The 23,307-nt window shown below is 36.5% G+C and overlaps 1 protein-coding gene across 5 annotated transcripts in view; it reads left to right on the top strand.

Moving 5' to 3' along the window:
* The window catches only part of GPCPD1 (glycerophosphocholine phosphodiesterase 1), a 53,898-nt gene that overhangs the window by 22,103 nt on the left and 8,488 nt on the right, over positions 1 to 23,307 (top strand). For 4 of the 5 annotated variants that reach the window (XM_070933049.1, XM_070933048.1, XM_070933050.1 and 1 more), the window contains 12 exons: positions 128 to 203; positions 2,360 to 2,398; positions 5,261 to 5,384; positions 5,881 to 6,127; positions 9,876 to 10,038; positions 10,406 to 10,538; positions 11,039 to 11,093; positions 13,814 to 13,906; positions 14,787 to 14,864; positions 16,468 to 16,507; positions 17,675 to 17,736; positions 22,687 to 22,752. In XM_070933049.1, coding sequence (XP_070789150.1) covers positions 128 to 203; positions 2,360 to 2,398; positions 5,261 to 5,384; positions 5,881 to 6,127; positions 9,876 to 10,038; positions 10,406 to 10,538; positions 11,039 to 11,093; positions 13,814 to 13,906; positions 14,787 to 14,864; positions 16,468 to 16,507; positions 17,675 to 17,736; positions 22,687 to 22,752 — 1,176 coding nt within the window. The remainder of the gene's footprint in view (positions 1 to 127; positions 204 to 2,359; positions 2,399 to 5,260; positions 5,385 to 5,880; positions 6,128 to 9,875; positions 10,039 to 10,405; positions 10,539 to 11,038; positions 11,094 to 13,813; positions 13,907 to 14,786; positions 14,865 to 16,467; positions 16,508 to 17,674; positions 17,737 to 22,686; positions 22,753 to 23,307) is intronic. The other variant, XM_070933052.1, reaches the window with a different exon arrangement.

Below are 23,307 nucleotides of genomic sequence, written 5' to 3'. Positions count from 1 at the left end.
TTGAGGACAGTCTTTGTACTTCAAATGATGTACAAGCAAATTTGGCTCATGAAAGAATGTAAATGGCATCGCAGATAAACATTAATTTAACAAAAATTATTGCAGACATTTAACTTTTAAATTACAGACTATCGATGGTCCATGCCAAGTCATAATTCACAAGTGGGAGACTCATCTACCAGCACGATCAATAACCCCTTTAGGTATGGGCATCAACTGCATCTGTTTGAAACATATGCATAAGATTACTAATGTTACAAAATGGTTTAATTGGGTTGATGTTATTTTGTAGGATTAACATTAATCTTCCACTACAAAGGGATCCTCCATTGAGCCAATATGAGAACTGTTTTCACAAATTTTGAAAAATGAATTTATATGATAGAAGACTTACGAATAGTATTATCATGAGTCCATTTTTATCAGGTGTCCACAGGTTTTCATTGCCAAAATTTGTGATTGCACATCTGGGTTTTAAGGCATGGCATGGTTGGATCCCAGCTCTCTTACCTTCAATCTAGAAGCTAGGAAAATGTGTGGGGGATCATCCTAACACAGGCATATTATGGTTTGGAGATTCAGTACACTGAATCTTACTCATCTCACAGAAAGGAAAGGAAGTTGTGAACTCTTAAGTTCATTTTTAAAGACATTGAAATACTATTGATAAATTATGCTTTGAGATTGAAAGTCCATGCTGATATTTTTAAAAATCATGCCTGAGTGATAGAAAATACAAATTGTTACTGGTAAGTCGACATTTAAATACGAATTAAATTTTCTTAAAAGAGAACAATGACCTCAGAAGCAAGACATTCTTTGTCTCCTATATTTTGCTAAACATACACATGAATAAAACAGGTTTTAAAATAAGCATGGATTACTGTAAGTATAAATCATATACCTTTCGTTAATTTAGGAGAAACAATGCAACTGGAAACCTGGTATAATTTGGTCTTTTGCCTCCATTAAAAAGGTGATTTTATGAAGTAGCTTGTTTTCAATGAACCTGAAAATATTGTCACCGGCCTTTTCATGCTACACCTCTATTATAATTGACAGACATCATTTCTCTTTCAATCTAAATGTATTGCTCAAAAGTAATTTCCATTTCTTAAAAAAAATAAGGCTTCAAATTATTAAACCTAGGTTGATAGTCTTAGGCTATAGCTGTGCGTGTGTTTACACAGGACAAGTCAAAGTCTGAGTAGATATACATGTTATCTGTTGTACATGTTATCTGCTGCTTACTTTCGTTTTCTGGCTTTCTGATTAAAAACAAGCCTGTCATAAGTTACTTTGGCTTATTGATTCATTTTTTTAGTTAAATAATCAGAGATTTATGTCCTTCAGTAATAAAAGTTTTTTTCATTCTCTGATAGTCTAGATTCCATCCTGTTCAAGCATAGATAACATCTTAAATTCAGGTAGACTCTTTGTGACACAACATGATAAATAACTTTCAACTGCCTTTAAAGGTAAATTAGTAACTTATTATAATCAAAATATTTAGACTAAGACTCTAGGTACCAGTGACTCAACTTGCACACATTTTAGAAAAAATATTTGTGATACTTTCCAGCTAGTATTAAAGTTTTTTTTATTTACCCTTCCAATCTTGGAGAAAATAATCAAATAGAAAAATGCATTATTATCTATGAAAGGGATTATTATTATTCTAAACAGAATTTTCTTTGTAATACTGGAAGAAATGTGTCTTGTTCTCACATTGAGAGATAAATAATAAATATTTATAATTTAAAATTTAAGGGAGGGTTAAATATAGCTATCAATATGTCAAAGTTTTATTTTCAAAAACTTATATAATTGAGTTTATTGTATATTTAAAGAATTCATTATTTACATTTCTGTAGCATGTGAAAACTAATGTTTGAAAAGAAAAAACATTTAATAAAATATTTAAATGATAAACAAGTAGCAAATGAGATATTTTATCTTCTTAGCTGATACCATCTTCTGATTCATTCCATTAGTAATATATGATACATTGTCAAGTTGATGACATATTGTTTTCATATTTTAGATAACTTGGATGGAAAGAAATAACATCCTTCTAAGGATGTTTTAAGACACATTTAGCAGTAAACAAAGCTAAGCAGTATTTTTTAGGTTGCAGTAAAGTTACTTAGTATCTTCCTATTTAAATGAACTGTTGGAAATAGTGCTGAATTAGAGGTATTGTTAATTGTGTAAACTGCTAGTTGTCTAATCAGAAATAAGTTGCTTAAATCCAAAGGATTTACTCCTTGGCAAGTGTATAGTATTGCTGCCTAACCTAACAATTAAATTATAATCTGTGAATGTGAACTATTCTCACACACTGTTCTTTTAATTCTAGATAATATTTCCATTGATGATGGATTCTTTGGAGTCTTTGGTAAGTGGTTTTAACTTTAAAATGTTAATATGTAATATGTAAACACACTAGTAATAAGATGTTGCACTTTAAATGAAAAAATGCTTTTAAATAATTTGAATGACAGAGCAGTAGAATCTTCCAAAGCCCTGAAAGCCCCTCCAAAAATCTTTTACTAAATTTTCATTTTTAATGTGCCACAAAGAAACGTGTAACCTTATTGATTTTTAAGGCTGTGGAAAGCATTTGAAAGCCTGGTGACTCAAGCAAAGCATCATTTCTTAAGTTTATGAAAGGCTTGATCTGGCTGCTTGTAAGAATTCCTAGTTTCTTACAGTAAATGGGCATGCAGAGACACTTTCATCTTGACTGCAAAAGTTGAAGTAGCCATGCATAAACATGTGCCTACTTGCAGAGAACCAACAAAACACTTCACAGCAGTTGCACTGGTCTATTCAAGTGCATACTCCTAAGCTATGTGACTTGGAAATATTCAATTTTTTAAACGAAAAAATTACTGAAGTTTTAGTAAACATAATAAAATGTAATAAAACTAAACTAGAAGAAACAAGAAAAATAAAAGATGTTCAGAAATGCAGAGGAAAGAAAAAAGGAGAAAATAAAACTAAAAACAGACAATAAAGAAATGGCTTCCATCTTTTTTACCACATCGACTCTCAGCTAATATAGTAACTTCACTGTTTTAAAATTATGAATAAAGTAACTTCTTACTATAGCCTAATTTATATTATTTATAGTCCACAAATCATCTTTTCAGGGAGAGAAATGATTCAGCAAAAGATCCATTAGAATTACCAAAAATATCAAACTAATAGTTTACCCTGATCAAATAGTCCAAGTTTATGTTTCTTATTTTTGCTTTTCATAATTTTGCCCTTTAAATCATTCCAATGGCATTACAGTATCTGATCTTTCATCAAAGGAGTCTTTGGCATTCAAAAGGAACCTTTAAAGCTTTCACCAGCCTACTTTGGAATTTCTTGTCACACCCATTCCATGCCCAGATTCTTTTCTTGATTTGTTTTTTGTATTCCCATTTTTGGAAATCTCAATTTTGTTGTCTTCCATGCTTTCAAAATTGTATAATGTGTGTGTCAGGTAATTTTTTTTAATTAAATTTTTTCATCTTCTAAATGTTTAACATTAAAATCTGTATCATTTCTGAGATATTAGTTATTAATATATCAGCCCATTTTTTGAAGGATTATTTTAAGATAAGTAAAAGTTATAGCTGGCTTGGCTTTATAACTGTTTTCTGCCTGGTCCTTCAGTTTCCTCTAGTGCTCATTTGCAACCTTCATCAAGCCTCAGTTCCTAATACAAGTTTACTTCTGTTTCAGTCATTTCCCATGAGTATATTATTTAATTATATAATTGTTTTCAAATCTTACAGCAAAATAACAAATATTCCAAATCTCTGTAGTCTCCCAATCCATTTAAAATTTAAATTAAAAAAAAATATTTTTTTTGCTTTTTGCCAATTATATATTTTAAACTTTTAAATTACTGTTTAAACTCCTTTAATTCAAAGAAGATAAGACTCACCAGGGGTCAGATTTTGAAGTTCTTTAATATCGATAAAATAGTTGAATTGAACATTTCCAAATGTGATTAAAAAATGAGTTTATCTGGCTTATCCAGATAAACCAGGAGCAAAGATGTTGCCTCCCTTGGCTTCTGGCACTCAAATCCATGGGAGACCACTAGTGTAAGGTCTCCTCACAAGAAGCTGCCAGACAGAGGTGCTCTCCTATTTTCTTCCTATCTGGAGAGATTCCAAAGAACTGATCTGCTTGCCAGTTCTTTATCCTGCACGGCAGTCATCCACAGTGGAGATGTCTTCAGTTAGCCCAGGGTTGTCAAACTCTATTTCATTGAGGGCCGCATCAGGACTGTGGTTGACCTCGGGGGCCCCGGGGTATGTGGCTGACTAGGTGGGCATGGCCAGCTTGACGCCACTCACTGGGCGTGGCCAGCTTGACACCACTCCCCAAACTGCTGGCATGTTTCCTCTTTGCATTGGGTAGACTGGGCCATTTGATACCCTGAGTTAGCCAATACCCAGAAAATTTGGAGACAACCAACAAAACCATTCACAGCAGTTACATTGATCCTTTCAACGCACACTACCACATTGTTTATAGGAATAACTTGGATTTCTACTTTTAAAATTCAATTCTAATTATGTTAAAATATAACTCAAAAGAATCCTTCCTATAGGTAAATTAACAGTAGGAAGCCCTATAATAGGAACAAAAGCTCTGATAAATTCTATCTCTGCAGTAGTTCCTTCTACCTTCTGCAAAATTCATCCAATTTAATTTAGAGCCAATACTACCACACTTAATGCTGCTGGTAATGCTGGGATGAGTATGTATTAGTGTGTCTTTTTTCCCTCCAGTGTTTCTTTTAACTTGACTAGGGAGCAGTTTACAAGAAAAAAAACATAAATTAATCCCCTTTCTACTGTGTAGGATTGATTTTGGAAATCCAAACTTGAATTGTACTAGTATTCCATGTAATAGTTGCTAAAATTGGGCCAACCGAAAAGTATTTTGATTTGGATCCATATTGACTAATTCAGCAGAAATAAGCTTAGGATGGATTTTCAGTTACAGTTGAAGGGTTGGCTTATTCTCAGATAGGCTAGTCTACAAAAATAAAGAGGTACCTTTTACTTACTGTCTATACTTGTGGTTAAGCCCATCTGTGGATAAGCCAAACTTTATGGCTATATTTTTTTAACCTAAAACTCGCAGCTTATCCATAGTATAAAGTACCCAGATGTTTTATTTAGATGGGTTTTAATGATATTTCATAATGTAGCAAGATGATTTTACAATACTTTTGTTGTTTTGTCAGATAATGTGGAGAGTGTTGATTCCGGATGGCTGACATGTCAGACAGAAATAAGGCTACGGCTACATTTTTCTGAAAAACCACCTGTATCGATAACAAAGAAAAAATTCAAAAAATCTAGATTTAGGTATGGTTATTTTAGTACATTTACAGTTTATTAAAGTGCTTATCTTTGCTTTTATAATGCAATGGTTGTTCTATGCATATCTTTTGTATGGGGCTTTGTGTGGACATTTTCAGAGAAACAATAGTAAAATCAATGCCAACATCAATTCTCAGTGGGAGAATTGAAGTTAGTTACAGTTCTAAAACTGATTCTCTTGAACTTCTGGAACAAGCATAATCATACTTCACTTTTTAATAAGCGTAGGGAAAAAGTGTACATTTTTAGTAAATGTACTATTAGAGTAACTTTGGATGTCTTGTGTAAAGCACATTTGGATCTGTCAGGAGTTTGTCTCTTTCAGCTTGTTTTCCATAATGGCCAATGAAATGCTTCTAGAAAAACATCAAGTAAGGTATAAGAGTAATAACTTTTTTCATGCTGACCTTTGAAGGGCAGCTGGGCAGCTGATCAATCTTGTATACTGCATCAAACTTAGCTTTTTTTTTTTTCTGTTTAGAGTGAAACTCACCCTTGAAGGTTTGGAGGAAGAGGATGACGACGATGATAATGATGACAGACTTTTACCTATGCTTCATCATAAAATGGCAAATACGTTAGAAATTTCACTTATAAGTGATACTGAGTACAAATCTCGACATTCTCAGCCTGAATGTGGATATGGTCTGCAGGCAGATCGCTGGACAGAATATACCATACAGACCATGGAACCAGATAACCTTGAATTAATCTTTGACTTTTTTGAGGTAAAGACTTTGCTATGTATAAAACTTGGTTCTTTTGTTTTGATGACTAATGAATGTTGATGTTCAGACATTTTTTAAAATATGCTCTAACAGAGAATTAAGTATTTGCTCATGAATTAATCATCCTAAATTGAACTACAATTTTTATTTAAAGTTCTTGTTTAGTGTGTCTAGGAAGCCTGATACTTTTTAGATGTTATGGACTGGAAGGATCTGTCTCCCTCTATGTTTCACTAATATTTGTCTCTACTAACAGTGCATTATAACATAGAGCAAACCTCAAATTGATGTAGGAGTATGCAACTTAGTATCCTTCAGATATTTGGAATTATAGCTTCCACAGTCACCTGTTGGTTATGCCCAGTGGTGGGATTCTGCCGGTTCTAGGCGATTTGGCCGAACCGTTTGTTAAATTGCTGGCTCGCCTCGCCCCTTGCCCCGCCCCTCCGCACCACTGGGCGAGGGGCGGGGCGAGCCAACAATTTAACAAACGGTTTGGTGTTTTTTTATAATTTTATTGGCCTCGCAGCTGCCGTAGGGCTTCAAAGGGTCACCCTACAGCTGATCAGTGTTAAAAGAAAACAAATGAGTAGACCAATGCCTGCAAAAATAAATGGGTAGACCCAGTGGTGGGATTCTACTTCGGTAGAACCGGTTGTTAAGTAGTTAAGTAGTTAAGCCAGTGGTTGCCAAAGTGGGTGGTACCGCCCCCTGGGGGGGCGGTGGAATGCCTTAGGGGGCAGTAAGAGGCAAGGGGGGCAGCAGGAGGGGCTAAGTGGCAAGGAGGGTGGCCCCCACCCTTTGTCCTGTGCCTCGCAGCACTTACCTCCTTGCAAGCAAACAGCAAGAAAAAACAGCCCCTTCAGCTTCAGCATCGGTTAATTAGCACAAGTTGATTAGATCGGCCTCCCAACTCTCAGCTGATTTGCTCTCAGCTGTTTTGCCAGGACTCTGTTGCTATCTGCAAAGAGTGCTCTAGCAGATTTTTTTCCCCCTAGCCTAGCTATGCTGGAAAAGCGAAACTGAAAGTAAAGCAAGGTCTTTGCTGCAATGTGACAAAACGAGGCAGAGAGAGATTTCTTTTTCTTTTTCCTCACCATAAAAGGTAGGTGCAAAACTGCAAACAATGGGAAATTTAGGGCAAAAGAGGAGAGTTCAAGATTTTAAAACACAAAAGAAAAAAAGCTCTATTTAACTAGGGAATTGTAATAATTGAGATACTATTAATTGTATATTGTGTGGAAAGCAGAAATGGTTAAGTTGTGGTTTGGAGGAATATATGGGGGAAATTATTTGGTTTGTTATTATTGGTAAATACAATTAATTGATTTGTAAGAAATTGGATTGCATGGAAATAATTGGAATATTCATGTTCATATTGATAAATATACAAAAAAGATAGTTATATAACTAATTGATTTATATTAAAATGTTGAATTTGTATTAAACAACTGTAATATTACATAATTAACCAATGTGAGGATGGATATAAAAATAGATGAGAAGGGGTATAATATAGAATAGAAGGGAAAAATTGAATTTGATTAAGATTAGAGATGAGGATGAAGGGTAATACTGGTTTTTTTTAAAAATAGATGAGGAATAAATATGGCAAAAAGGAAATATAGAAATTATAAATTTAATTGAAATGACTAAACACTGTTTAAATTTGTGAACCGGCCAAATATTCTCTTCAAAGAAAATACATTGTATGTTTGTATGTGTGTTTCTAATTATTGCTATTTATTCATATTTGTTCTCTTTTATTCTTTAAAGTTTAACAATTCATTCTTTATCTTAATATCTTTATATTTGTTTGGGGTTGCCTTTCTTTCCTTTCATCTTTTTTATTGTACAGCAATCTTTCTCCTCAAACCTACCACCTCTCTCTTTTCTTTTCTTTCCTTCTTACTTTCTCTTTCCCCCCCTCTTCTTCTCCTCCCTACTTCCTCTTTCTTTCTCCTTCTCCTCCTTTCTTACTCCCTCTCTTACCCTCACTCCTACTCTAATTTCCCTTCCCTTCCTTCATCCCTCTCTATTGTTGTATCCATTTATGCATATGGACTACTCAGAGGGCTGAAAAAGTTATTTTTGACTGGTCCTTGCACTTTTGACCAGTCCTCGAACTTACGACTGTCCTCACATTTTACGTTTTTGCCCTATCTTGTCACCATGGTGAAGAGAAGCAGTTGTGAAATGAGTGACATGGTTGTTAAGAATGCTACAATGGGCATAAATGATGACCAGTCATCATCATCATCATCATCATCATCATCATCATCATCATCATCATCATAATTTTATTTCTATACCGCCCTTCTCCCGAAGGACTCAGGGCAGTGTACAGCCTATTTAAAAACACAAAACAAAACAACGATTAAAATTTAAAATCATTAAATAATTAGGCTCCAATTAAAATCCCAGAAATTTAAAATACCCCAAATTAAAATTATTATGTTGATAGCCCGGCCTGGCGGAACAACAGGGTCTTCAGTGCGCAGCGAAACACCCGGAGGTCGGAGATCTTACGTATTTCCGGGGTCAGTTCATTCCACAGGGCTGGGGCTCCCACAAGTGCGAAGACTGGTCAAAAGTGCGAGGACCTGTCAGAAATCACTTTTTTCAGCCCTCTGGGTGGTCCTTTTGTGCATATGGACTACTTAGATGGCTGAAAAAGTTATTTTTGACTGGTCCTCGTACTTTTGACCAGTCCTCGAACTTACGACTGTCCTCACATTTTACGTTTTTGCCCTATCTTGTCACCATGATGAAGAGAAGCAGTTGTGAAATGAGTGACACGGTTGTTAAGAATGCCGCAACGGGCATAAATGTGAGGATGGTCATAAGTGCGAGGACCAGTCAAAAGTGCGAGGACCAGTCAGAAATGACTTTTTTCAGCCCTCTGAGTAGTCCCTATGCAGATAGCCACGCCCACTCGGTCACATGACCAGCTAGCCACGCCCACTCAGTCACATGACCACGAAGCCACGCCCACTCAGTCACATGACCACGAAGCCACACACCCCAACTAAGCCATGCCCACAGAACCGGTTGTTAAAAAAATTGAATCCCCACCACTGGTTATTCCTGAATAGAGCTATGGATCTAAATGGATCAAAATGTCCAGACAGCAATATGTTATCTATACCTTGGCCTAGCATCCAAATGGAAACATCATGGTGTTATTTTAATGAGAAATCTCTCTTGCCTTAAATATCAGCACCACAGTTCATTAGCCCTTCTAAAAAGTATTGAATATATTACCAAATATAGAGAGCTTAGGCAGATCATCTAGCTTTTTCAAGAAATTCTTATTTTAAATCTCTAAATCTAGCATGGGGATTTAAAAATAGTGACAAGATGAGTTATTTATAAATCAAACATAACAATGGCTTTAATTAAACATAGAATAACAGAGTTGGAAGGAACCTTGGAAGTCATCTAGTCCCTGCTTCAGCAGGAGACCTCATAGTATTTCAGACAAATGACTGTCCAGTCTCATCTTGAAAGCCTCCAGTGATGGAGTACCCAAAACCTCTGAAGGCAAGCCATTCGACTGGTTGATTGTTTTCACTATTAGGCAATTTCTCCTTAGTTCTAGGTTGCTTCTCTCCTTGGTTAGTTTCCATCCATTGTTTCTTGTCTTGTGGAATACCTTTCCAATTTTAGGGATTGATATTAAGGGAAATGCTTTCACCTTTTGCATAAGCAAAACAATAACTTTAAATACCTAATTTTGTAATTGTAGGAAGATCTTGGTGAAACCGTTATCCAAGGAGATGAGATTCCAGGCCATGTGGGCTCTGCTTGTCTGTTATCTTCCACCCTTGGAGAATCAGGAAAGAGCGCTGGTATTCTCACGCTTCCCATTATGAACAGAGGTTCACGAAAAACAATAGGAAAAGTTAGAGGTATGTTTATTTTCTTTAAAAAAAAATGGTAGCAATGCAAATATGAACTTAGGCTAAAAACATTTCCCACTACTTGATTTTTAAATACTGATTCGATTAGCACTTGATAGAATTACATGCATGCTGGAAGGGAGGATAATAATCTGATGACTCCACCAGAACACCGAGGCAATTTTAAAGAAGGCAAACATTGTATGCAATGAAAGTAACAAGGATCTATTTAATGATTATTGATATCAGTATAAGTGAATCTTTCTTGTTTAGATTTGGGAAGTTTGGTTGCTTTCTAGTGGATTTAAATGAAATGTAGCTTAATTGTTAAAAATGAAGAATCGGAAAAACAATTCTATTTACTCTCTTTCCATAGTGGACTATATAATTATTAAGCCAATTAATGGGTTTTCCTGTGATATGGAAGCTTCATATGCCAAATACTGGAAACCAAGAACAGGACTGGATGTTGGCCATAGGGGCGCTGGGAACTCTACAACTACTACTAAGTAAGATCATCTGATTGAGTTATAATTATAAATTCATACATTGAAGCTTTCTGTATGAAAGGTGGGGACAATGGATTCTTCGATCCTGTACAGTCTGCATGAAATAAAATCCCTTGTTCCCCTCATTTGTCTGAAGGGGAAAAGTTAAATTATAGAGGCAAAAACTAGAACTTCAATTCAACACATTCTAAAGTGCTGTCCCCAAATATTTACTCCTCAACTAAGTTCATAAATTAAAACTTTGGAGTATGTAATGTTTATTTTATAGTAATAAAATATTTATAGTGGCAATATCATCAACTCTGTGTATAACTTTTGAATTACTGAATACAGTAATTTTTTTGGTTTTGATATTTTTTTAAAAAACAGAAAATTCTGTAGCATAAGATTTTATATCTATTTTAACAGGAAAACATGACAAAATGAATCTTTACATATTGTAGATCATATCTGTTTTACTTGTATTTGCACTGATTTTCTTTATATGTGGGTCTTTTCAGACTTGCTAAAATTCGAGAAAATACCATTGCTTCTTTAAAGAATGCTGCTAAACATGTATGTATACTACTTTTTTAAAAAATAGATTTCTTTTTGCATACTAACATTTAGAAATGTCTGTTTGCAAATAAATAAATGATCTATACTTGAAAGAAACTGGCTGAAATCCAACTAACGTTTTTCTGCCACTGATAAGCCCTCAATATAAGAGTGAAAGAGCCATGTTCCCCAAACGTGCTGTTGAAAGTCACCAATTATCTTGGGTTCCAATTATAGCCTGTAACTTTTTAATGGAAACCTAGTAGGATATATCTTTTAAAGCTAGCTTTTGAATGGCATACATGAATTAATAGATTAGTTTTTTATAAACATCAGTGTTCGGTCTTCCTTTTCATTTCTTAGAATTATTGTCTCCCCTCTCTAAAACGCAAAAGAAATAGACAGTGGGATATTTCTGCAGTTTAATTATACAGCACCTAGATAAAAGATAAAAGATTGGGGGGGAAAGCAATATCCTCATTTAGCCTTACATATTTTAATTGTCACATTTTCTATGAAAATTTTATGTTGCTGTACTTCGGATTTTAATGTATTAAACTCTTTAATAGCTTTTAGTGATATCCCAAATATTATCCTTGTAAAATGATAATTACTGTCTTGTGAATTTTCACAGTGGGAGATAGTTCTTAATTACTTTACAACCTAATAACTACCTCAAAATTCTAGCTGTATGATGCAAGCCCTCCACCCAAAAGGCGGAAGAAGGACTGCAAAAGCGTAAAGAACAAAAACTTTGAAAAGACTCTGAAATTATATCATTCTTTTTAGAATGTCAATATTGATTGTTCACTTAAAAAGTGTCTTATGCTAACAAATGGTCAGTTGACGCAATATATATAATATAACGGGAAGCAATGGCTCAGTGGTTAATGGCATTGAGCTTGTCAACTGGAAATCTGGGTTCAAGACCCAAGCACTGCAGACAAGGTGAGCTCTTGTTACTTGCCCAGCTCCTGCCAACGTAGCAGTTTGAAAGCATGCAAATGCGAGTAGATAAATTGATACTATGGTGGAAAGATAACAATGTTATGTGCGCCTCAGCATATCATCATGCTGGCCACACGACCACAGAAGTGTCTTTGGACAATGCTGGCTTTCTTGGCTAAGAAACAGAGGTGATCATCATCCTCTACAGTTGGACATGACTGGATAGGGAAAACCTTTATCTTTAAAATATAATAACTATATAGCTCTAGGTAAGCATGATGGAACAAAATCTAGAAAAATATTAAATATCAGAAATTATTTCATAGCACATTTGGGGAAGCAGCAATAGTATCATAAGAAAAAAGTATTTGTCAAACAATTAAATATATGTTGTGTTCCTGATAATATGTTCATTTCCTCTTGAAAACCATATTTACATGGTCAGCTTGACTGATATTCCCACTGAAAGAAATTGACTCAATTTGCACCAGTTTCTTTAGTTGTTTTGTGATTGGAAAACTTTTTAAAAACTTGTTACTTTTTAGAATACATGCAGATGAAATTGTGGGGAAAGAATGAATGTAAAAATTATTCTAGATCTTAAATTTTCATACATTTCTTCTTCATGCATTCATGCCCACCTATTCGAAGAGATCTCCCCACTTATTCTAAATTGAAGACCGCTTTGAATCTGTGAAGGAAGCTCTGTGGATCCAATTCAAAGTCAAGGAATTATTTTAGAATTCTTTGCCAAATTACGTACCTAATGCCCAAGGGAATTTTAATGCATAGTAACGGGATAAGGGATCATTTATGAATTCTATGAAGGGGGATAATACTGAACATTGCTTGAATTTTTTGTCCTTGCAGCCTGAAGGTAACTAAAATGTTCCCCCACAGAACCTCAATAAGCTACTTTTGTATTTTAAATTTCAGTAGGAAAGATGGAGGAAATTTTCATGAGATATTAAATGAATGTTATGTGATTTAGTTGATGTCAGCGTTCCAGCGCTGACATATGAAAGGAGAGGAGAAGCTTGAACTTTTGCCTACTTAATTCCTTTGAAGATTCTGTTTCCTTGGAGATGGGAGGAGGGGGGGACATTCCTGTGATTTGATGGAGATGGGATGAGGAGAGTGGCTTGGAAGATAGCCAATGAGACGCAGAGAATTGGGGATCAGAAAGGGAGGGCTTGGGGGCCAGAGGTCAGTGCTGACTGCGAAAGAGCCAGGGACAGATCACTATGCTCAATAAAGAGAAAATTTCCTCAAAGATCGGCAGTTTGGAAATTCATTTATTTTCAGATAGCATCGAAACCTGACAGTTAATGCTTATTAATGAAAATAACATTAATTTTGTGTGCTGGGCCTTCCTGCTTCTAGGAGTGTGACTCCTGGCATTTCTCTCAAAGCATACATTGAGTCAGATTCAATGGGGGTGTTTTAACTGTGGGCCAAATTAATTTAATTGGTTTTTTAATATTGTTTTAATTTTTGTATTTTCTGTATTTTATCTGCTGGCTGTTCACCGCCTCGAGTCCTTTGGGAGAAGGGCGGTATACAAAATTAATAATAATAATAATAATAATAATAATAATAATAATAATAATAATAATAATAATAATAATAATAATTATTATTATTCCATCGGAGAAAGATGACATGAAAACAATGTAACAGGCTTGGAATGAATGGGAGAGAACTTCTTTATGTGCATGTTTTTTCTACTTAGCTTCTAAATTCTATATTGTTTATCTCCCTCTCCCTTTTCCCCCACACTTTTCACTTAGGGAGCAGCCTTTGTGGAATTTGATGTACACCTTTCCCGAGATCATATCCCAATTATATATCATGATCTTACTTGCTGCATTGCAATGAAAAAGGTATGTTCATTGTACATGATTTAGTTAATGTTTTGAGTGTCCATTACATGGTTTTTATTCAAGAAGCTAACATTGTTGATAGCAATACAATTCAATTAATGGCTTCTGTTTCAGAATACTATATTTTACCTATTTATTTCCTTCTCTTGATACTCAAGATCAAAATTGTTAAGTTTAAGGCACCTATTGATCTGAATGAATCACAGGGATATTTATTAGAGTAACATGTCTCAAATGGAAAATTTGGAAAAAATTGGTTTTCTAGATAGCACTATATTTCAGGACACTATGCTGTCTTTTCTTGTTCTTTTTATGCTGTCTATAGTTTAAACACCTTGAAATTCCTAATAAGGAAATCTTTAATATTATCCTTAATGTTACTTTACTTATTAGCTTCACTTTTTTTATTTGCTTTTTAATTAATATATAACTATTATAGATTATTTAATACAAATTTGTATAAATAATTATTACGAAAATGCTTACATTGACTCTACAACACAATCTGCATATGTTCATCTGGGAGTAAGTCCTATTAAATTTATGTATTAAGTTTATTTTAAAAATTTTTTTTTACCTGTATTACTTTATAAGTAACTCAAGGCAATGAACATACCTCATTCCTTCTCTTATTTTTCCCATAGCAACCCTTGTAAACTGGGTTGGGCTGAGAGAGTGTCTTGCCCAAAATTGCCCAGCTAGCTTTTATCCCTAAGGGGGGGAGAGCTAGAACTCACATTTTCCTGGTTTCTAACCTGGTACCTTAACTATCAGATCTACTTCCTAGCAGATAGCCTTAGAAGAATTTCTAACATTCAGTGAATTCAGTAAATTCAGTGATTTTATAACTTACCTGTATTTTTTCACTCTTTCTGTAAAGAAAATGGAAACTGAAACATTGGAATTATTTGAGATTGCAGTTAAAGAGCTTACATTTCCCCAGCTGAAGTTATTAAAGGTACAGTATTTTATTGACTGATTCATTAAGCATTTCTCAAAAAATACATCAAGTAACAGCATTATTTATCTGGGCTGCCTATGATTAGGGGAACCATTTGTTCCTGTCTTAGTGGGCAGTTCTAGTCAGTGGGAGATATGAAATTGGCTCAGTGGTCTCCCTTGTGAGGTACCCCAAATGTTCTCTTGTACTTTGTAATTCATATCTTCATGAAGCTGCTGTGAGAAGTTATCTGATTATTGGGGTGCAAAATTATTAATATACTGCTCGAACTCTTTTAATATTGCCATCTCAGACCTTGCTAGAAATGCTGTTCAACTCCTGCCTGCAGGCTGTTTGGGTCTGGATAGCTTTTCTATTATGGTGCCTGCATTATGGAACAAACTCCCTCTAAAAATTAGGCTGTCTCCCTCACTGATTGTCTTCTGAAGGCTTTGAAGACTTGGTTTTGAGGAATGTTTGTGATTGTTGCTATTTGGATGCCTATTTCTCATTATTAAGTAATATAAATGTTTGATTGATTATGTGCTATCAATCAAGTCAGCATCAGCTCCTAGAGACCACATAGATTTTCTCCATTATGATCTGTTCATAACCTCTTCAGGTTTTCCGATAGTGTGCCAACCACTTTATTCCTGGTTGTTGTCGTCTTTTTCTTTCCACCTTTCCCAGCATTAGAGCCTTTAATATTTGATATCTGAATATTCTGTTGTAAGCCATTGTGATTGTGAAGAATTGACAGCATAGAAATTTTATAAATACTGTATTTTTCGGACTATAAGATGATCCAAAGTATAAGACACACCTAGCTTTTGGGGAAGAAAACAAGAAAAAAAAATCTGTTTCTGCCTCCCAGCAATTTGCTTCCTTACAGCAAACAGTGTGGTCAGCTTCAGCACAGCTTGATTTAGCACGAGCAGCTGATTGGCGGTTGGATCTGCCTCCCAGAATACCTCCTATCAGCTGTTCCAGGCTGTGGAGATCGCCACTGCCTATTGGCTCCATCGCCACCCATCGGCGCCGCCTATCCCCGCCATCTGGAACGAGCCAAAAATGGGGCATGCGGAGAAGGCGATAGGTGGCAGTGGTGATGGGCAGCATTGGCGGCGATGGGTGGTAGCGATCCCCACAGCCTAGAACAACTGATAGGTATTCAGATCCAACCGCCAATCAGCATCTCGTGCTAAATCAGGCTGTGCTGAAGCTGACCACACTGTTTGCTGTAAGAAGGCAAATTGCTGGGAGGCAGAAGCCAAAGGGTGGGGGCCGGTGGGTGGGCAGGGCTTCGGCAACATTCACTGTATAAGACACACAGACATTTCCACCCACTTTTTTTGGGAGGGGGAGAAGTGTGTCTTATACTCCGAAAAGTACAGTACATTCCTGACATTGACATTTATAAGACTATAAATGTCAACACATTCATGATGCTGTGCTCTGCAAAAGTTCAAATAGCAACAAGGTTTTTATTATCATATAGACAGTTTATGTCTTTATTTTTAGGACAACATTTTATAGATATTGCTCAGAAAATGAATATGCTTGAAAGGTTTTGCGAGTTTTGATAAAGGTTTCTAAAATATTTTATTCATTCAATTTGTAGTTGACACATGTGACTGCTTTGAAATCTAAAGATAGTCAAGGTATGTACCCTAACTCTTGGTCATGCTTCCACAGTGCATATTTATGCATTTATTAATGACCTTGCTGTTTAATTTCAATAGTTTGTAGTGTGTTTAGGTGGGAGTAGATTTATAGCACTGTTAATATGCAAAATATATTTCCTATGTATGAGAACTCTCCCCCAGTTTTTAGTGATTTACTATCCTATTTTTTAATAAAGCAATAAGCCACAAAAAAACAGTAGTTCTTTAATCAAATTAGTAATATCTCTTTGGAATTGGTTTTCCTGGTTAAGCTAAGCAATATACCGGATACATTTTGATAATTCTGTATTGAGATATTGAAGAAGGCCAATTACTGCATAGATGTTTTTCAATCCAACGGCCCACAACCTTTTGGGCATCAGGGACTGGTTCTGTGGAGAGAGGGTTTCCCACAGATCAGGGTGTGTGTGGCTTCATGTGCTGCCTGCATCCCGCAGATGGGGCTTCACTTGTTTGCAATTTCTGGCATGCTGCGGACCAGGGGTTGGGGACCTCTGTTTTAGTCTAACTCCCTCCTATTTTATGAGGCATTTAAGATGGATTTCATAACAGATGCTTATTGATGTATGAAATGTTTTTATCATTCAGAAAAGTCAAGGAAGAAGATTAATGGGAGACAATTTAGATGTGCTATTATCATTAAATTAGCCACTACATGTTGCATTTATCTTATTACAGCTCTGCCTTGGAGCAAGATCATTGACATTTCTAGAGATCGGGCAATAAATTGCTGGCCTTTATAAATAGAAGGGTAATCTGTTGGCCAACTGAAGCTCCCTGAAAATGCCTGGCAGAATTTTGATGGTGCGATTTACATGTTTAAAAAGAGTGATATAAAAGTGAGGATGAGAGTGCACCATCTCCTACTTTCACCCTTAATCCTCAAATCCAAAAATAGCCCCTATTTTTTCAGTTGTGTCCCTTCCATTGACATCATGGTCTCATTGAAAGGCTTCTGATCCATTATCAGGTTAGGCGTGTGAATTGTTACCTCCAGGTTAGGAGTGTGAATTGTTACCTCCAAGGTGAAAAAAATTGGACATCTCTATCTCAGATTATGCATCATTGGTAATTGCATAAACTGTTGAAATTGGGTTCCCTTTATTTAATTTTTTTCTTTCATTTTATATTTCTTCTCTACAGTATCATTTAAAGAAGAAGAAAATATAGCTTCTGAGATGCAGCCATTCCCTTCTTTACAATCAGTAAGCTACCATTTAGTCATTTTAGTACATTTTAGTATAAACTCTGAAATAGAATACTAGAGGTATTAAAACCTAAGAGAATAATCCCATGATTTTAAAAAAATACTAAAATAATATTTGGCTCTATTACAGATAGTGAGCAAGATGATATAAATAATTTTAATTGTGTTTGTTGCTTTGTAAGTATTTTTAAATCTGTTGCATAATCAGAGCTGAACTTTTATCTTTCTAATGCTTGTGGCTAAAGACAGCTTATAGATAATGATTTCAGAGTGTCTGCCTCATGGAACTCTGTTAGCATTTATTTTGTTAACTTGATACACAGTGGGGCAAAAAAGTATTTAGTCAGCCACCAGTTGTGCAAGTTCTCCCACTTAAAAAGATGAGAGAGGCCTGTAATTGACCTCAACTATGAGAGACAAAATGAGAAAATAAATCCAGATAATCACATTGTCTGATTTGGAAAGAATTTATTTGCAAATTATGGTGGAAAATAAGTATTTGGTCAATATCAAAAGTTCAACTCAATACTTTGTTATACAGTCAGGTCCAGAAATATTGGGACATCGACACAATTCTAACATCTTTGGCTCTATACCACCACAATGGAGTTGGAATGGAGGCTCCAACTGGTGCAGAGTGCGGCCGCGTGTGTGGTTATGGGAGCGACGTGGCGTCCCCATGTAACACCTCTCCTGTGCGAGCTGCACTGGCTCCTGATGGTCTTCCGGGTGCGCTTCAAGGTTTTGGTTACCACCTTTAGAGTACTTCATGGCTTAGGACCTGGATACTTACGGGACCGCCTGCTGCCACCAGCAGCCTCTCACCGGCCAGTACGCTGTCATAGAGAGGGGCTCCGCAGGATGCCGTCGGCCAAACAGTGCCGGCTGGCGGCCCCCAGGGGGAGAGCCTTCTCTTTGGGGGCACCTGCTATCTGGAATGAGCTTCCCCCGGAGATACAGAGGATCCCGGATCTACGCATCTTCCGCTGCACCCTCGACTTTTCTATTTCAACAGACTGGCCTGGCCTAACTTTTTCCTTTTTTAAATTGTAAATTTTAAATTTGTCTTAACCATGGGGGTGTTTTTAATTTGTCCCAGGCCAAATTATTTAATGTGGGTTTATACTGTTTTTAAATTTTGTAATCTATGTGTCTTATTTTTTGGCTGTTCACCGCCCTGAGTCCTTCGGGAGTAGGGCGGTATACAAATCTAATAAAATCAAAAATCAAACAAACACAATGTGCTTTAACTGCAGACTGTCAGATTTAATTTGAGGGTATGTAAATCCAACTCAGGTGAACGGTGTAGGACTTAAAGCAGTTTGCATATGTGCCTCCCACTTGTTAAGGGACCAAAGGTAATGGGACAATTGGCTTCTCAGCTGTTCCATGGCCAGGTGTGTCATATTCCCTCATTACCCCAATTACAATGTGCAGATAAAAGGCCCAGAGTTCATTTCAAGTGTGCTATTTGCATTTGGAATCTGTTGCTGTCAACTCTCAAGATGAGATCCAAAGAGCTGTCACTATCAGTGAAGCAAGCCATCATTAGGCTGAAGAAACAAAACAAACCCATCAGAGAGAGAGCAAGAACATTAGGCGTGGCCAAAACAACTGTTTGGAACATTCTCAAAAAGAAGGAATGCACCGGTGAGCTCAGCAACACCAAAAGACCCGGGAAACCATGGAAAACAACTGTGGTGGATGACCGAAGAATTTGCCAAACAACATCCAACAAAGCCTTCACAGTTCTGGAACAAGATCCTATGGACAGATGAGACCAAGATCAACTTGTACCAGAGTGATGGGAAGAGAAGAGTATGGAGAAGGAAAGGAACTGCTCATGATCCTAAGCATACCACCTCATCAGTGAAGCATGGTGGTGGTAGTGTCATGGCGTGGGCATGTATGGCTGCCAATGGAACTGGTTCTCTTGTATTTATTGATGATGTGACTGCTGACAAAAGCAGCAGGATGAATTCTGAAGTGTTTCGGGCAATATTATCTGCTCACATTCAGCCAAATGCTGCAGAACTCATTGGACGGCGCTTCACAGTGCAGATGGACAATGACCCAAAGCATACTGCAAAAGCAACCAAAGAGTTTTTGAAGGGACAGAAGTGGAATGTTATGCAATGGCCAAGTCAATCACCTGACCTGAATCCCATTGAGCATGCATTTCACTTGCTGAAGGCAAAACTGAAGGGAAAATGCCCCAAGAACAAGCAGGAACTGAAGACAGTTGCAGTAGAGGCCTGGCAGATAAAAGGCCCAGGATGAAACCCAGCGTCTGGTGATGTCTATGCGTTCCAGACTTAAGGCTGTTATTGACTGCAAAGGATTTGCAACCAAGTATTAAGAAGGGAAAGTTTGATTTATGATTATTATTCTGTCCCATTACCTTTGGTCCCTTAACAAGTGGGAGGCACATATGCAAACTGCTGTAAGTCCTACACCGTTCACCTGAGTTGGATGTACATACCCTCAAATTAAAGCTGACAGTCTGCAGTTAAAGCACATTGTGTTTGTTTCATTCCAACTCCATTGTGGTGGTGTATAGAGCCAAGGATGTTAGAATTGTGTCAATGTCCCAATATTTTTGGACCTGACTGTATATCCTTTGTTGGCAATGACAGAGGTCAAAGGTTTTCTGTAAGTCTTCACAAGGTTGGCATACACTGTTGCTGGTATGTTGGCCCATTCCTCCATGCAGATCTCCTCTAGAGCAATGATGTTTTAGGGCTGTCGCTGGGCAACACGGACTTTCAATTCCCTCCAAAGGTTTTCTATGGGGTTGAGATCTGGAGACTGGCTAGGCCACTCCAGGACCTTGAAATGCTTCTTACGAAGCCACTCCTTCGTTGCCCGGGCGGTGTGTTTGGGATCGTTGTCATGCTGAAAGACCCAGCCACGTTTCATCTTCAATGCCCTTGCTGATGGAAGGAGGTTTGCACTCAAAATCTCACGATACATGGCCCCATTCATTCTTTCCTGTACCCGGATCAGTCGTCCTGGTCCCTTTGCAGAGAAACAGCCCCAAAGCATGATGTTGCCACCCCCATGCTTCACAATAGGTATGGTGTTCTTTGGATGCAACTCAGCATTCTCTCTCCTCCAAACACGACGAGTTGTGTTTCTACCAAACAGTTCTACTTTGGTTTCATCTGACCATATGACATTCTCCCAATCCTCTTCTGGATCATCCAAATGCTCTTTAGCAAACTTCAGATGGGCCCGGACATGTACTGGTTTAAGCAAGGGGACACGCCTGGCACTGCAGGATCTGAGTCCCTGGCGGCATAGTGTGTTATTGATGGTAGCCTTTGTTACGTTGGTCCCAGCTCTCTGCAGGTCATTCACTAGGTCCCCCCGTGTGGTTCTGGGATTTTTGCTCACCGTTCTTGTGATCATTTTGACCCCACGGGGTGAGATCTTGCGTGGAGCCCCAGATCGAGGGAGATTATCAGTGGTCTTGTATGTCTTCCATTTTCTAATTATTGCTCCCACAGTTGATTTCTTCACACCAAGCTGCTTGCCTATTGTAGATTCAGTCTTCCCAGCCTGGTGCAGGTCTATAATTTTGTTTCTGGTGTCCTTCGACAGCTCTTTGGTCTTCACCATAGTGGAGTTTGGAGTGTGACTGTTTGAGGTTGTGGACAGGTGTCTTTTATACTGATAACAAATTCAAACAGGTGCCATTAATACAGGTAATGAGTGGAGGACAGAAGAGCCTCTTAAAGAAGAAGTTACAGGTCTGTGAGAGCCAGAAATCTTGCTTGTTTGTAGGTGACCAAATACTTATTTTCCACCATAATTTGCAAATAAATTCTTTCCAAATCAGACAATGTGTTTGTCTGGATTTGTTTTCTCATTTTGTCTCTCATAGTTGAGGTCTACCTATGATGTCTATTACAGGCCTCTCTCATCTTTTTAAGTGGGAAAACTTGCACAATTGGTGGCTGACTAAATACTTTTTTGCCCCACTGTATATGTAATATGAGTATACTCAAGGCAAGAATAACCAAAATATATGTATCAAACTTAAATTTTTAAAATTACATATAATCAAAGAAATTAAATCAAGGCTAGGTAGCAGATAAATACCAGATAAACATTTAGGTGGCTATTTACAAAATGCTAATCTACGAAACCAATGGAAATTCTTTCAGATAATGTCAAATAGGTGTCCTGGATCAAGAATTCCATAAATGGAACATAGGTGTAGAGAAAACTCCAGTGTACTAAACTGATAAAAAGCAGATTCAAGAAATTGATTGTTTAAATTAGGTCAGTTAACTGCATGCACATTTTTTTTTAAAAAAAATCTATACGTAGAAAATCTTAATGTTTTTATGAAAGCTGATTAAGTTAATGAAAAGCTAGGAAGTTAATATAGCAAACAGTGTATTAATTGATGAAGTGAACCTAAAAGTTTATATTTTTTAAGAATCAATTTTGCAATGTAGCATTAAACTTAAGAGCACAAACTTTAGAAGATTCAGTTTAGATAAGGGTTAAAATTTCCTTTCGTTGGTTGCACCTATTTTTAAGTGATGGTAGATTTTCTATGTGGCATTCATTACAGTATAATAGGATATTTGAGAAACTAATTGATTCTCAAGCTGCCATGTGTAGTTATTTGGAAATTGTTTTTGAACAACTCTTATAAGTTCTAAAAGGAACTCCAAGGTATTTTAAATAAAAAAAAAATCACTTCTAAATACAGGCAAGTTAATACAGTTTTATTGATCAATTATGTAATGCCAAATTTACAAATTGTATATGCAAAATGATAGTTTAAATGAATATATATAAATTACATAGCATTTACAACTTCAGATTTTGTCCGTAACAGCCAAAATCCATTGAATGCAGGTCTGTAAATCAATGTTTTATACTTGACCTGATCAGTAGTGCTTATATTGCTGGAATTCCTTTTTTTAACTAGGTACTAGAATTGATTCCTGAAGAAGTTGGATTTAATATAGAAATCAAATGGATCTGCCAGCAAAAGGTAAGAATCAATGTTTTAATATATAGTGTTTACATAAACCTTAAGTTTTATCTACTTCCTTTAAGTCAACAGTTATATTATAAAACAATGGTGTTGAAAGGAATTAAGACATTTGCAGTGGTTGTCTGTTACTAATGTCAACTTGCAAAGCTTTCAAGTTGCCATGAGCAGGAGGGAGGGAGAACCGAAGTGAATTCCATACATTCTTTCTGACCGCAACCAGAAAAAGGGCGTTAGGTTTCACAGCCAGCCAAAGTGGTTAATTGGAGAATGTGATTTATGACATGGCCAGAGAGGAGGGGAGAGACAGGGTCATAGGGGAATGTAAATCTACGTAGGATCAGTCCTAACCATCCGAGTATTGCCGGAATGGTGCTCCTAATAAATGAATATATTTCCTTTGAAGTTTGGATCATGGCTCATGAATTAATTAGGGCATCTTTCGGAAACTTGACAACTACAATGTATAGGACCATGAACTAGCACAATAGATTGATGCAGACATATATATACTAGAGCTTTTGGTGTGAGGAAGATATTTTTTAAGATGAAAGA

Source organism: Pituophis catenifer, unplaced genomic scaffold (genome assembly GCF_029215685.1).
Source record: "Pituophis catenifer annectens isolate HBS135680 unplaced genomic scaffold, rPitCat1.0.hap2 SCAF_1, whole genome shotgun sequence".
NCBI lineage: Eukaryota > Metazoa > Chordata > Lepidosauria > Squamata > Colubridae > Pituophis > Pituophis catenifer.
The sequence above is the reverse complement of the archived record's forward strand: the minus strand, read 5'-3'. Positions and strand labels throughout refer to the sequence as shown.